This window comes from Marmota monax, unplaced genomic scaffold (assembly GCF_021218885.2).
Source record: "Marmota monax isolate L192 unplaced genomic scaffold, Marmota_monax_Labrador192_F-V1.1 WCK01_AAM20220418_F8-fsc00100, whole genome shotgun sequence".
NCBI lineage: Eukaryota > Metazoa > Chordata > Mammalia > Rodentia > Sciuridae > Marmota > Marmota monax.
The window spans coordinates 4,208,044-4,224,465 of NW_026693872.1; the positions used below are offsets into that span (position 1 = coordinate 4,208,044).

Consider the following 16,422-nt stretch of genomic DNA (forward strand, 5'->3'; position numbering starts at 1 on the left):
TTTTGTTCTCAAAATAACCCAGTGAAGTAGGTTTTATTATTATCTCTCTTATGGACAGAATTGGGTCACTCCCCAAATTCATAGAATGAAGCCTTAGACCCTGGGACCTGGAGTGTGACTATATTTGTTGACAGGGTCTTTCAAAAGGTGATTAAGTAATAATGAGACCATTGGGGTCAATTCAATCTGACTGGTGTTTTTCGAAGAAGATAAAATTTGTACACACATTGAGATGCACTAGGAATGTGTGCACATGTGCACAGAGGGACATCCATGTAAGAGGCAGAAAGAGAGTGACCAAGGGAAGGTCTTAGAAGACACCAATCCTTTGGCACCTTGATACTTTTTCTCTATACCAGGGATTGAACCCAGGGGTGTTTAACCACTGAGCCACATCCCCAGCCCTTTTATTTTTTTATTTTGATACAGGGTCTCACTAAGTGGCTGAGGGCCTCGCTAAATTACTGAGGCTGGCCTCAAACTTTTGTTTTTGTTTTTAAATAGATTTTTTTTAATTTGTTGATGAATATTTATTTATTTTTATTTATTTACGTGAGGTGCTGAGAATCAAGTGCTCTACTACTGAGCCACAACCCCAGCCCCTGTTTTTTGTTTTGTTTTTCTTTTTCATGGTGCTGGGGATTGAACCCAGGTCCTTGTGCATACAAGGCAAGCACTCTACCAACTGAGCCCTGGCCTCAACCTTTTGATTCTCCTGCTTTAGCTTCCCAAGTCTCTGGGATTCCAGGTGTGTGCCTCTATACTCAGCTGGCACCTTGGTCTTAGACTCAGATATGGTCCCTTTGGCTTCCAGAGATAAAACAAAAGGTCTGAAGGAAGAAGTGGACAGTCAGATGTGCCACTTAAATACAGGTGTTTTTCCGGCCTTTACCTGTCAGTGTTGACTTCTGGTCCCTCCTCCCGACAGGGGACTGGACTGAGGAAATAAGAACAAGATGGAGCATTGGCATAAAAGAAGTAGAAAAGGGATCAAAGTCAGGGAAGAGATGAAAGAATGAAAAATCCAACCAAGTGAGATGCCCCACTCGATCTAATCCAAATCAGCGGAGAATGTGGCTGTATTGGTAGAAAGGCCTTTAAAGAGGCAGTTAAGTAAAAATGAGGCCGTTGGGGTGGACCCTAATCCAATCTGACTGTTGTTCTTAGGAGAATTTCCAGCCTCTGTGTGGAAGTGAAAAACTGTGAGGAACATTGAAGACTTATGAAAATGTTTTTAAGTCTAATGAAAATGTTATGGTTTGGGGACTCTTATACATTGCTTAAAGAAGGTAAATAAGCAGATGGTTGGGAGTTGTCGGAATGAAGGTGGAGAAAATGGAGTGAAACTAATATATTTTGAGTACCTACACCGTGTGGGGCACTTTCACATACTACTCTGCCATTTAAATCTCATCACTAAATGTTTAGTTCCTGATTTTCAACTGAGGAAGCTCTAGATCAAAGCTATCAGGCAGTAACTTACTTGTATTCTTCACTGTAACTCCTGCATACACTTTGGGCAGCTTTACTGCCTCGGGCTCAAGTTCTTGGAACTTGAATGTATCTTAGAATCTTCCAGAGGGCTTGTTAGAACAGATTGCTAAAGTCAACCCCCACCCCCAGCATCTGATTCAGGAGGTCTGGGGTGGGGCCCAAGAATTTTCATCTCTGACAAGTTCCCAGATGATGCTGCAGCTACACTCTGAGAACTTGGCTCTGAGAAGCCAACAGACCAATCACAGCCCAGTGGTCCCAAACTGTGCTGCAGTTTGGAATTACCCAGGGATCTTGAAAACATTTGCTGATGCTTAGCTCCCATGCCCACACATTCTAGTTAACTGCTTTAGGGTGCAACCTGGGCATTGTTGTTTTTAAAAGCTCCCGGGTAACCCTCACACACAGCAAAGTTAGGAACCACTGATCTAGGTTCATTTCTCCAATACTCTGATCCTCATCACTGCCGTCCTTTTCAGCTGCTCATTACTGGGGCCACAAGTGGAATCTGTCATCAGTTGGCACTGTTCACAGCTCCTCTTCCCAACCTTCTCTTTCCCACCATCTCCCAACACCTGTTCTAGAACTTCTCAAATTTCTACTTATCTTCTCCTTTTTCATTCATTCTTCATTTCCTTCTCTACTCAACCAGACTCTATGGCACAATAATGGCACCTGTCTCCTGCCCACAATGAGCCACGATTCCCTTGTTCTTTCTTTGATCATATCTACCAGGGAGAATGTGAGAAGTATCTAAAGCAAACTTCAGGCATGGTAATCCAGAGATGCTTCATGACACTTGGCCTTTATTACCATGAAAAATAACTGGTCAGTTTCTTCAATGATTTTTTAAGTTATAATATTTATGTACACTGAAAGAAAGTAGGAAACACCTCAGAAGAAAGCATAAAAAAGAAAATAGCAATCACCTTAATTTCATTTAATTCAGAACACACCTCTGTTACAATTTTGCAGGGATGTGTTCTTTTCTTCCATGCACATTCTTACCTAGTCAAGAACATGCTATATAGGTAAACTTATATCTTAACTTCCCACTTAACCATGTAACATAAATATATTTAATATTATTGAAACTTTGTAAATATTTTAATGACAGCAAAAAATTCCATCATTTGGATACCATATCATTTATTTAACTGATCCCATACCAGTGGAAATGGGGGAGGAGATTTTCCTATTTTATAATTTTTATGGTGACACAATGTATGTATTTGTACAAACTTGGGTTCTGTCAATGATTTACCATAAATCCCAGGAAAGAAAAATCATGAATTAAACAGTCTGAAAAGTTTAGACTCATTACAATTGGCCAAAATCTTTCTAAAAGATCTTCTCCTGATTTATATCATCAGTTTAAGGAATGCAAATTGTTTCTCCTCTTGCCCAGCATTTGGTGTACTACTCCGTGCCACTGAGGATTTTTGGTATAAAATGACATGATCAAATTTGTATTTCTAAAATTGTATAGTGGAGGCTGAATCAAATGGGCTGAATCGGAACTTATAGTATTGACCTTGGTGTTTCTCCTTTGCTTCCATAGTCTCCCTCCTCTGCTTTGCCATACCTTATCTTCTCTCTTTCCTGGAGAGTTTATATTAAGTGTTGTACACAAAACACTGAGCAAAGCTTTCTTACCAAAGAATAATAAGAACCATGTTGAAGGGCCTAGCTCCATGGTTGTCTAAGCTTGGCCTGGAGACCCTTTTCTCTAGCTCTGGCCAAAAACAGTCTCTGGACAGTAATTCTCCTTAGGGAAAAAAAAATTTAAATATATATTTTCTAATGAAATTGCCAAATAGGATTATTACTAAATTAATTTTTTCTCCAACCTGCACTTGTCCAGCCCCACACATGACCATTATTCCTATTCCTAGAATATCCTCCTTCTTTCCTCTTCTCAACCCAGCAAACTACCTTGGCATTCAGCCTTCAACATCTTTTTTAAATATCTGTGACACCTACATTCTATACCTTGTCCAGTCGTAATCAGCCACTTGGGCTTCCTTGTTCCCACAATTCAATTATGGCATTTTTACACCTAATTCTATTTCTCTTTCTTGGCCAAGAATCCTTCAAAAGGAGAACATTTTGTATCACCAGTTCTTAACATAGTTTCTGGAACTTGGTTGATATTTTACAACTGTTGAATGAATGAGTGAGTGAATGAATTTCTGATACTAAGGTATATCTAAATTAAACACTAACAAGATGAGTAGTATAAAGACAATATGGAAAGGATGTAAATTGCCAAAATCATATTCAGAATTATTGGTGCCTATGGGAAAAAAGACACCTGGTATACCAGCTGTTTCAACCCTGGATTCTGGGTCCTAACACTAACTGTAGTGTGCCTAGACACTAACTCCATTCTGTTCCCTTTTTTTTTTTTTTGGTACTGGGCATTGAAACCAGGAGGGCTTAATCACTGAGCAGCATGTCCACATCCACATTTTTTTGAAACAAAGCCTTCCTAAGTTGCTGAGGCTAGCTTTGAACTTGTGATCCTCCAACCTGAACCTCTAGAGTTGCTGGCATTAGAGGCGTGTGCCACCACGCCTGGCCTTCTTTCTTTCTTTCTTGGCATTAGGAATCCAACCCAGGGCCTCATACATGCTAGACAAGCACTCTACCACTGAACTACATCCATACCCACCCTGTTCTTTTCATTTTAACACCAAAGTTAATGTGCACCTAAATATCACTGTGATAAAGAAAGTAAGAGGATTAGGTGATGCCAGAATTTCCAAAACTATATTGCAAACAAACAAAAATTTACTACCATGAGCTATGTATAGGTAGCACATAAAAAGAAGGGTCTTGTTATTTAGTAAGTTTGGAAAACAAAGTTAAATGGGTTTAACTAACAATTTCTTTGTAAAAAGTTGAAAGTAGGATCAGCTAGGCAATAGAAAGAAGGATTAGAGCAATTGGATCTTGCTTCACCCAGCAGACCAAAGTCTTTCTTGCCTCTTTATGCCAGGGAAGATTCTCAAAGGCAGAGTGGGGGAAAATATAGCAAGATCCTAGCCCCTTCCCCTGAGTTCTCTCTTGGGTCACACATCTGTATAAGCCTCTGCCCCCACCCACCCACTCCTGCTGATGAGCTCAGCCTTCATTACTTCTCCTCTTGAGCTAGGAAGCAAGGTAATGTGTGGGAAGTGAGAGCTACAAGGTAATGTGTGGGAAGTGATAACAACTTTAAAGCCATTCAACAGGAAAATTTGTTAAAAGACCAAGACATTGTAAAGCTGAAATGCTTGAGTCTATTAAGTCCCCTGCTTCTTAGAACATTTTGTTACCACGGAATGTTTCAAGGAGGGAAAACATTGAACTATCACAGCACTGTCAGATACCAAATGCTGGTACAAAGAGCAGCATTTTTAAGACATCTGTCTCTGCCACTAGAGAAACTTCTAAAAAGTTCTCCTTCTCTCCTACCCCAACATAACTCCCCCACCCTCCTCACCCCTAGAAGCACTCTATTCATTTCTTTCTTCCTCCTGCCTCCTCCCCTTCCTGCCTCATCCCCCTCCTCTCTCCCCCCACCTCATCCACTGCCCATGTTGTTTTCACAGACACTATTAGATTAGCACAGTAGGCTAAGACTATCCAATGGTTATTCTACCCTCTTTGGTAAGAAGGGAACTAATTAAGTGACTAGAGGTTTAGACATTCATTGTTTATTAGCTCCAAACTCCTTCAGAGAGCCTGGAGCATTCTCCTGAACAAACATTGCCCTTTTATGGCTTCTTGTCCCAAATCCAAATGAGATGGAGAGCTTAAGGAGACAGCATCTTTTCATGGAGGTGTGGTAAGGAGTAATTGGGAAGGCGAGTGGAGTGTCGATGGATATAGAGGAGAAAGCTAAGCGCCTGTCTCAGAAAGACTACTATAGTTTGTGTATCTGCTGGCAGCTGATGTCCATTAGTGATCATCAGGAGTTTAAACTGTGCAATGCTGACACATCTGTGGTCAGCCCCCTGCTTTGTTTAGCTGTCTTCATTAGAAATACATCCATCAAGACCATGTTTTTTAAACAATAGTTAGTCTTCCAAACAAAAGAATAAAGACCAACCCAAATATCTCCTCTCCAATCTTAAACACTGTTCCACTTATCAGAAGGCACTTCAGAGGACAGAAACCATCCGTTCAATAAACAAAAGCCTCAAGGTAGACACAGTTTTCTGGTCTGTGAATATTAATAGCCGATGGGTGGTGAGTTACAACCTGTGAGAAAGGTACTTTTACCTGGGTAGGCAAAGGAATAGAAGCTTTTTAAAACCCTGCTTTTTAATTTTGTTTCTGTTTTAAATACATAAAAGTTGCATTGTAAAGTGAGTCAATATCAATATCCAACATCAGTCCTGTCATCGCTTTCGCAAGGGAAATTAGGAAGCAAAATCCAAGCCTCAGGAACTGTGACAAAATGGACCACTTCCAGATTCTGAATCAGAAGCAACTGCCACCACCACAGGAGGCCACTGATCCTGGGTGGCTCTGAGCCTGAGACTTGGGTTTTCTACCCCTCCTTTTCACCCTGGGTCCACAGTAATCTGGTATAGGTGAAATATTCTTTTCCTTGGCTTGGATTAGGTACCTGGTGTCCTCAAAGAGGTCACTGATTTTCCTAAGGATGTCCAAGAAGGTTTGGCTCATGGGTGGCTTACCACAGGCCAAATTTGAGGTTAATTAACCATCACCCCTTGTCAAGAAGGCCAAGATGTTGTTCAGACATTAAGAAAAGAGTAGATAATGGCCTTACCAACATTTCTTCTCTCCTGGTCCCAAGTCAATGCGCCTTTTTCTGCTGGGGGTGGCGTTGAAGATTATCTCAGAAATAGCTGGTTCATCCTCTATGTCACTCATCATTTGAAGAGGCCTCATGATACACCAACCTATTCACTGGATGCAAATACGTGTTCTGTATCCAAACCTCTTTACACTAGAACTGGGCTTTTGCTTATGAAAGGGTACATTTATTGACCTTTGGAGAAAGTGGAGCAAGTATAAGAAAGCCACTTGGTAGAGATGAAGGGATGCTGACAGATCTGGGTTGGCCATCTAGGGACCTTCTGGCTTGAGCCAGTCTGAGAAACAAACAGATGCATTTGTCCTGCTTTTGCTATCTCACCCTGCAGACCTCAGTGACCAGCTCCTTGAAGTGGTGGGGCTTGAGGGAGCCATGGAGATGGGGCAGATCTACACCGGCCTGAAGAGTGCGGGCAGGAGGTTGGCCCAGTGTTCCTCTGTCACCATCAGGTACGCTCCTTGTCACCCTACGGCCTCCAAGTCTCCTCATCTTTCTAAACATTCTTGCACATAATAATGAGGAAGCTATTTCTGGATTTCAGAGCAGGGAAAGTGGAGGACAGAAGCTTGGTTCTGTTTTTAAAGAATATCTTTGTAGACCATTCTCCATACAGGATAGGAGGCTACCATCCAAGACAGCACCTAGAGGGTTCACCACAAAACCAGTTGGCTGTTTTCTTAAAATGTCCTGGTGAAATTCTCTAAACAGGAGTACAAGATTATGAAGTCCAAAGAACCAGAGGTCCAATTCTTTACCTTTTTTATCTTTACAAATTAAAATGTTAGATTTATACCAGGAGGCACACTGATAAAAACCAGGTGCCCTGCTCTGTTCTGCTGTGTTGGTTAGTGGCCTTGGAAATGCTATTTCCTCTACACCTCTGCACGTGAAGCCATCACCATCAGCAAACTGGTCATAATTGACTAAGAAGATAACAGCTTTTCAGGGTATGGGCCACTCTGCCTGCCACTGCAGGGTCTGGAAGATATGGGGTCTACTAGAAGGGATCCTCTGATTTCAGTTACCTCTGTTTGATCAAAGCAACTAGTCACATTTTTTCCTGATATTTCTTCCCCATCTGATTATTTCAGAAGTCTTTGTTTCTTTCCTTTTTTCACTCACTTGTTACAATCAGATCTATTAGTATTGCCCAGGCATGTCCTAGAGGGGTCACAGCACGCAGGGTTTCCCAAAGGTCTTTGATTTTTTTTCTCCCAGAACCCCTTGGGCGAGTGTCATCAGAGCACATTTGGGGGAACTCTGATGGTGGCCCTACCTTGAATCTCTCAGCTACTTCCCTGATTTTCTTAGCTGAGGGTCTGTTCCATTTTCCCCTTTTCTTTATTTTTAATATTTATTTTTTTAGGTGTAGATGGACACAACACAATGCCTTTATTTTTATGTGGTACTGAGGATCGAACCTGGATCCCGCCCATGCTAGGCTAGCACTCTACCACTGAGCCACAACCCCGCCCCACACTTTCCCCTTTTCTTCATGTTTATCTTTGTCTTCCCTTTCTGTTACTTTTGAGCTGTTGTCCTATTGGGCACCCTGTTTTCCAGACTAATCTCTCTAGCCCTGTCCACTCTCCGGGTCTCTAATACTGAGTGGGTCCAGTCTGTCAACTCATCGAGGTCATGACTTATGTAGACCACTGAGAATACTTGATCCCTGGAGAATAAAAAAGTGTGAAGGTTTTCTTCATATTTAGTAGATCTATTTCCAGATAGAAACAGAGAGGGCAAGACAGGAGACCCCATCCTCCTACGCATTTCCCAGCTCCCCTCTTAAACCCTAAGTGCCAAAATGCCACTTTTTCCTCAGATTATTTTGGGGAGGGGTGGCAAACAGGGGCACCAGGGATGGAACTCGGGGCACTTGACCACTGAGTCACATCCCCAGCCCTATTTTATACCTTATTTAGAGACAGGGTCTCACTGAGTTGCTTAATGCTTCGCTTTTGCTGAGGCTGGCTTTGAATTCACAATCTTCCTGTCTCAGCCTCTTGAACCACTGGGGTTACAGGCTAACTATTTGTTTTTACTATTATATTTATTGTTTTTATTATTAAATATCCTCAAGGCCAGTCAGAGAGTCATTACACCAAAATGCCTTTGCCCCTCTCATTTCCTAATTTCAAAAACAAGACAGATGCCAAATCCAGGTGAGGGCTTCCTAGAGAGTGGGGGTTATCTGATCTCATCACCCCAACCAATGGCCTCCAAAGGGCCACCTTTCCTCCCAAAGGTAATGGAGTTTGAGTTCAGAGCCTTACAGGATAAGTGAGAGGATCTCATATCTGTCTTTCAAGAATCACCAGGCATGGTGGTATATGCCTCTAATCCCAGCAGCTCAGGAGGCTGAGACAGGAGGATCTCAAGTTCAAAGCCAGCCTCAGCAAAGCAACTCAGTGAGACCCTGTCTCTAAATAAAATACAAAATAGGGCTGGAGATGTGGCTCAGTGACCGAGGGTCCCTGAGTTAAATCCCTGGAACCCACCCCCACAAAATAAAAAAAAATCTATATACCAAAAAAGCCTTGTGCTAAGCAAGAAAGCAACACTCCCCCTAACCCCCACCCCCATCTACCTCTATCCTCTCTGTACTTCTATCCTTGGGAACTGTATTCCTGGATGCCTTTGTTCCAGTTAAGCCAGATCCACATTCCATGGCAACCCCAGGTCATACTGTTGTTCAGGATCAAATACAAGGCAGTATACACTCAGGCCTGAGCTGTGTCCTGTGCAGCTTGGAGACGTTACCTCATGGACATTATGCAACCACTCACTCAGCATAGAAACCAGGCCTTTCCATTTCCAGAGCCGGGTTTTTTGGCATGCAGTGCTGGCCCTCTGGTTAACTGCTGGACTTAGGAGGGTCTACTACCTAGCATTGGTTCTGCTCTGTTTCTGGCCACTGTTTCCCAGACTTCTGTGGCTTTTATTGCTCATGCATGTCAGTGTTTCTCAAAGTGGGTTCCTATGACCAAGGCAACACAATCACCCACTAGTGCTTCTAAAAGTGAGGACCTCCTCACCTGGCCCCAGACCTGCCAAAAAAGTCCCTGAGTGGAGCTCAGGGTTCCATTTTAACAAGTTGCTTCAGAGAGTCTTAGAAAACCACTGATAGGTGGACCAATAAAGGTCTTCCCACTTCTTTTTCCCCTATGGGAACCACACTGATTCTCCAGCTCTGAGAAGCTCACTGTGTTATCTTGGTTTTCGGGATTCTAGGACTAACAAGCTGCTGCCCATGCAAGTGGATGGAGAGCCCTGGATGCAGCCATGTTGCACGGTGAGTTTTGCCAGTCTTGGAGACAGGGGTGTGAGCTTGATTTTTGACCCCCATTTGGGCAATGACTTGATATGAAATCACTGCATCTCAGAGATGAGGGGAATTTGAAAGACTTAGTGTAGTCCTTTTCCACTTTATTCACCCATCCACTCATCACCTGCCAAACATTTACTGAATGCCTGCTGTGCACCAGGCACTGTGAGGCACCAGATACAAAACAGAACAAGATGCAGACCCATCTCCAAGAAGGTTACAGATCTACGTGACAAATCTTGAGGCTTCACCCATGGTACCTTGACAGCCTCAGCTTGAACTGTCCCAGTGGCAGGGAACTTACCTGGGGATTGTCCTGCTGGCAGGCAAGTCTGATTGTTAGAAAGACTCTTAGGTAGAAGCCCAATCTGCACTCTTGCCCTGGGACCTTCCCTCAATCTCTGTGACCAGTGGGGAGAATCCTCACAGTGACAGTGCACAGGTGTGCTTCCCCACAGGTGCACCTACCATCTGAGGACCTTCCTGGAAACTCCACCAAAAGGTTACCTGCAAGTTACCTACTTTGTTTATGGCATGGTCACCTAACTCCTAGCAGAGTGCCTGATATGTAATAGCTGCACAATAATGCATTGAATGATCAATAAAGGGCACCACAAATGAACAGAGGGAGCAGCCCCCTTCCCTGGCTGTACACCCCCCCCCCAGCTCTCCATGCAGCACTTCTGCATGAGCCAGGCCTCCTTCCTTCTTGGTTCATTCTCCACTGGAGACTGTTGGAAATTCCATGGGGGAAGAGAAACCATTATCCCGGTCTTCAGGGCCTCTGTAGGGCTATTATTAACCTCAGTATGATCACAAATATGCAACTCTCACGAAAGACAAAACATGTGTTTCTAAGCTTCCTCAGATACCTTGGTAACCCCTTTTGAGCCCTTCAGAACATTGGGTTGTCGTCTTCTTTTAGAGAGAGGGTTTTCATGAGCCAACTGAGAAGAAATAGCATCTCCTGGAAAGGTTTAAAATAGAAATTTCTACAAAAATAGAACGTTCTTTGCACAATCTTGCCTCAGTCTTATGAAGACTAACAAAAAAGATGAAAACACATAGCAAAAACTAATAATAGCAATAATAGCATCCCACCTTGCTGGAATGGAAAGGATAGAGGGAATTTTACTATTTATCATTATGATGGAGTTGAGTTTTTTGTTGTTGTTGTTTTGTTTTGTTTTTTTTTTTTTTTTTTGGTGGTGCTGGGGATTGAACCCAGGGCCTGTGCATGCGAAGCAAGCACTCTACCAACTGAACTATATCCCTAGCCCTGGAGTTAAGTTTAAAACAATTTATTCAAGCTTTTCCTGATTCCTCATGAAGAAAAAAGAAGGAAAGAAAAACAAAGAAGAAATCAAACCCTCTCCCACTTGGTTCAACGATATCTGAAAACTGAGTTGTCATTCCTCTGAATCCAAGCACTGTTTTTTTGTTTTTGTTTTGTTTTTTAATGGCCAAACACGTCTCCCATCCCCATCCCAATCCCCGCGCTCCCTCCATGCCACTTTTAACCCTTGAGCAAGCACAGCTTACTGTGAAAACAATCGTGACTCTGTGATGGTATGGTGTGAAGTCCAGAAATCAATGTGGGAAAACATGTTAGTCTGCTCCAGTGGCCCCAGCAGAATACCATGAACAGGTGCGTTAAATGACAAAAATGTATTTTCTCATAGTTATGGAGTTTGGAAAGCCAAGGTTAAGTTACAGGCAGGTAACTTTCTGACTTGCAGACTCCCTGACTTGCAGCAGCTGCCTGTATCTTGATACAACCTTTCCTCTGTGTGTACTCTGTCATCTCTTCCTCTTCTCATAAGGACACCAGTTTTATTGGATTGGGGCCCCATCCTTGTGACCTCATTTAACATTAGTTACCTGCTTAAAGGCCTTGTGTACAAATATAGTTACGCTGGGGGTGAGAGCTTCAACATTGTAATTTGAGGGGGACACAGTTGAGTTCATAACAAAGGATAACAAAGTCATTCTGAAAATTGAAAGGTTCAAACAAATGCATCCCTTGTTGAAACGTTTTCTTGAAGGCACACACCAGCAAAGAAGTGATTCAAAATTAAAAGTTTAACATGAGAACATCACAGCACAAAAGAAATTTTGGCTCTTTGAAACAGGTTAAGTTGAAATTAAGTCTAAAAAGCAAATATGGTCATGCTCATGAATGCAGATAGCAAAACTCATTCCTCAAAGAGAAGATGCATAATGTAAACATTAATAACCTGCATCCCAAACCTAGGGTTATAGTAAATAAAAGTACATGGGTGACATTGTTAAAAGGACAGTAAAAATATGCTTAATTTCTCATTGTCTCTTTTTACTTTGATAATTATATAAATCAGAAAGAAAATTTAATAACTAGACATGCACTAATGAAACTAAAAACAGAACATATACCTTTCAAAGCTGAGAGAATTTAAAATATAAAAGCCTTATCAATATAGCAAAACATAGAAACAAGATAACAAACATTTAAATTTTTTTGAAGTAAGATGAAAGAGATTAAGATTAAATATATCAATATTGATTTTTTTAAAAAAAGGTTAAGGTCCCCTATTAATAAACTAATATCTTTACTTTGGGTTGAAAATTAACATCCAAGTCAAATACCGTAGTACGCACCTGTAATCCCCATGATTCTGGAGGCCAAGGCAGGAAGATTGAAAGTTCTAGGCCAGCCTCAGCAACTTAGCAATTCCCTGTCTCAAAATAAAATACAAAAAGGGTAGTGGATGTAGCTCAGTGGTGAAGTGCTTGTCCAACATGTAAAAAGCTCTGGGTTCAACCCCCAGTACCACAATAAAATAAAATAAAATCCAAATGAATTTCCCTACAACAGATATACCTAAAACAAAAGGATACACACACACACACACACACACACACACATCCTTTATCAAGTGTAGAGAAATTAAATATAAGAACTATTGATGTTTCCAACATGCCAAAAACACTAAATGGAATAACAAAAGACATTATTTATTTGATTAAAAAATACATTGAAAAAAAATTTGGGCAGGGTGCTGTAAGGCTATAATCACAGCTACTCAGGAAGCTGAGGTGAGAGAATCACTTGAGCCCAGAAGTTTGAGAACATCATGAGAAACATAATGAGAGCCTTTCTCAAAACAAAGAAACTCATTTACCAGATATAGTGGTCCTAAAATCTTAGATATTTAACCACAGAATTAAAATATATGCTGCTAAGAAAAAAGATATAAGGAGAAATTGATAGCAATAAAGTTATTAAGAGAATTTAAAACATTTGTTTGTCTCTAAGTTAAAATAGCTAAAATAAGTAATACATAATTTGAATAACTCTGTAACCTATAATTTAAATGACATATTTTTTCAAGGATAGATAGACTATTTGCCAAATAGATCACAAACTAGTTTACCAGCATCCCACCCCCCCTCGCCCCCAAAAAACTATGAAATCCAGGTTCAGAAATTATGAAGGTCATTTTCTTTAATCAAAAAGCAATAAAGCTGGAGATTACTAATAGAGGATTAAATGAATAAACAAAAATCCAGTCTTGCGGAAACTTAAAATTCTTCTAAAGAACAATTTTCGATCGGATTTCATTATTGACTATCAAAAAAATTATAAAAATAAGAAGGCTATTGTTCAAACCTTATAGAACATAGCCTAAACTATATTTGGTAAATTCAAAGCCTCATCTACTTTTATCATATAAAAAGAAAAAATATGATAAATAGTCCCCAAATTAGAATAACAATAATAAAACAAAATTAAGAAAAGCAGAAGAAAGAAAATGACAAAAATGGAAATTAAATAATTTTAAAAATAGGAAAACCAACCGGGTGCTGGAACACACACCTTGTAATCCCAGCAATTTGGGAGGCCAACACAGGAGGATCACAAGTTCAAAGCCAGCCTCAGCAACTAAGTGAGGTCCTAAGAAACTTAGCAAGACCCTATCTCTAAATAAAATATAAAAAGGGCTGGGGATATGGCTCAGTGGTTGAGTGCCCCTATGTTCAATCCCTGTTATGGGAAAAAAGAAAAGAAAGCCTAGAACTAACTCCTTAAACATGTCAAACGTTTGAAAATCTAATTTTTAAAAAAGAAAAATCAGAGAGCAGTGATATTCAAATGTAAAAAATAAATAATCTAACTATATAAAATCTATATAAAATAAATAATCTAACTATATAAAATCTAACTATAAATGGGGCAATGGCTCTATTTTAAAATAATGTATATAATCATCCTTTTTTGGCACTAGGGATTGAACACGGGGTGCTCAACCACTGAGCCCTTTTTTATATTTTATTTAGAAACATGGTGTCACTAAGTTGATTAGGGCCTCACTAAATTGCTGAGGCTGGCTTTGAACTTGTGATCCTCCTGCCTCAGCCTCCCAAGTCACTGACATTACAGGCATGCGCCACCAGCTAATCACCTTAATTCTAATGACTATGAACATCTTAACAAAATGAAGGAAAATATTGGTAACCATTAAAAAATGGGAAATGCTTTCAAAGAATTACATATAAAATGATCTCAAATGGCCATACTGCTGAACTCCATTAGGAAATATGTATATTTAGGTAAAGTATCCCAAAGTACATACAAAGACAGAAAGCTATCCATTCCATTGTATGAAATGGAGACAGATACAATCACCTAACAAAAATTATATTTAAAAACAGAAAACTACAGACAAATCTCAGGTATGAATGTGATATAAAAATGTTAGTACACATGTTGATAGATAGAATTGAACAATATTTTAAAAGAATCATTCGCCCCTCAGAGCATATTTTTTAATATGTATTTTTAAGTTGTTGATGGACCTTTATTCCAATTATTTGTTTATATGCGGTGCTGAGAATCGAACCCAGAGCCTCACACATACCACTAATCAAGCTTCTGCAATTAGACATACCCCCAACCCCCCTCAAAGCATTTTAAAGGAATAAATGAAGTCTTCTATTAGTTTAGATAGAAAAATTACATGATAATATAAATAGATGACCTGAAGCTATTCAATTATATTCAACATTTCTGATTTTTAATCTTTTAAAATCAGAGTGCCCATGGGTTTAATTCTGAGTGCCAAATATGTATATATTAGATATTTTTACCCAATATGCATTTATTTTACTTCCTAATAAAACAATAGACAAAATCATGGATAAGATATGTATGCTAATGTTGTTTGGAAGTTGTAGTCAATGCAATGGATATGAAATTGAAAAGAAATATAACTATTTGAAAAAAGAGCAAAACCTGACATCCTTTGTAGGTGATATGTGTATGTATATAGAAATCTGACAGAATCAACCAAAAACCTAACAGGATAAATTATTTTGATGAAGTTCTATAGAAAAATAGACAAAATTAATATCTTTCCTATACACTAGCAATAACCAATCCAAAGAATATAACAGAAAAAGCTTAAAATGTCATAATAGCAACAACAAAGACCTAAAGTATTAAACCGCATTGTGGAAAGTGGATGAAGACACTTATAAAACTCAACTAATAAAAAATAAATGAACATATAAACAACTTAGGCCCCTAAACAGAGATTCCAATGTTTTTAAAAAATGTATTTATTAATTCTAATTTGTTATATATGACAGCAGAATGCATGTCAATTCATAATACACATATAGAGCACAATTTTCATGTCTCTGGGGATACACAAAGTAGAGTCACATCATTCGTGTCTTCATACATGTACTTGGGGTAATGATATCCATTTCATTCCACCGTCTTTCCTACCCCCTGCCCCCACTCTTTCCCTTCCTCCACTTTGCCCTATCTAAAGTTCCTCCATTCCTCCAACATTTTTTTAACTTGACAGATCCTAAGGCATTTGATAAAAGAACTTCAAGAAAAGACTTTTAGTAAAATATTAAAATAATTATAAAGTCATAATAATTTGAATAATATACTCTTGTTACTAGATTGTGTAGGGAAATTAATAATATAGAAGAAACTCTAAGAAGTCCTGTATATATAAAACCAATGAAGGAAAAATAAAGATAATGGAACTAATTAGAAGGGAATGACTGTTTCAACATATGATTTTCAAGCAATTGCCTGTTTGTGAAAATATTATGTGCCAACCTTTCACTTCAAATTATATTTGAAAAACAAAAACAAAACAAAAAAGTTTCTAAGTCACTAGCTATGGGGACAATAGATGATCATAATTATTCCATGGACATGGCTTTTGTAAAGAAAAAGTGACTTTTTTTATTATTAACCAGTTTTAAATCCTACACATCAAGAATCAGTATAAGTATTTAAAAGACTAAGAACAAAATGTTTGCAATAGCAATATCAAAGAGCAGATCAATTTCTATAAGGTATAAAGAAACTAGTGCTTAGCAGGAAAAAAAAATACTAACAATGCAGTTGTGAACTAATAATTCACAGAAGAAGTCTCATGGGCTATTAAATCAATGAAATAACATTTAGCATCCAAAGACAGAATGATTTTCAAATTAACAGTGAGGAAAGTCATGCCATGTTTCACTTACTATTTAGCAAGAAATAAGAATAGAAAGTTTCGCTTACTATTCACTTACTATTTAGTAAGAAAATATTTATTGCTATCAAGGGTGTGGTAAGACCAATACACTCAGTTAGCAAGAGTACAAACTGGTGCTGCCATTCTAAAAAGCATCCAGAGCCATGCATCAAGAACAACCATTACAAACCAGGTACAGTGGCGCTCACCTGTAATCCCAGCAGCTTGGGAAGCTGAGGCAGGAG

The 16,422-nt window shown here is 39.4% G+C and overlaps 1 protein-coding gene across 4 annotated transcripts in view; it reads left to right on the plus strand.

Moving 5' to 3' along the window:
* Window positions 1-16,422, plus strand: part of Dgkg (diacylglycerol kinase gamma) — a 211,850-nt gene that overhangs the window by 176,929 nt on the left and 18,499 nt on the right. For all 4 annotated transcript variants that reach the window (XM_058585080.1, XM_046462616.2, XM_058585082.1 and 1 more), the window contains 2 exons: window positions 6,654-6,774; window positions 9,560-9,620. In XM_058585080.1, the coding sequence (XP_058441063.1) occupies window positions 6,654-6,774; window positions 9,560-9,620 (182 nt within the window). The remainder of the gene's footprint in view (window positions 1-6,653; window positions 6,775-9,559; window positions 9,621-16,422) is intronic.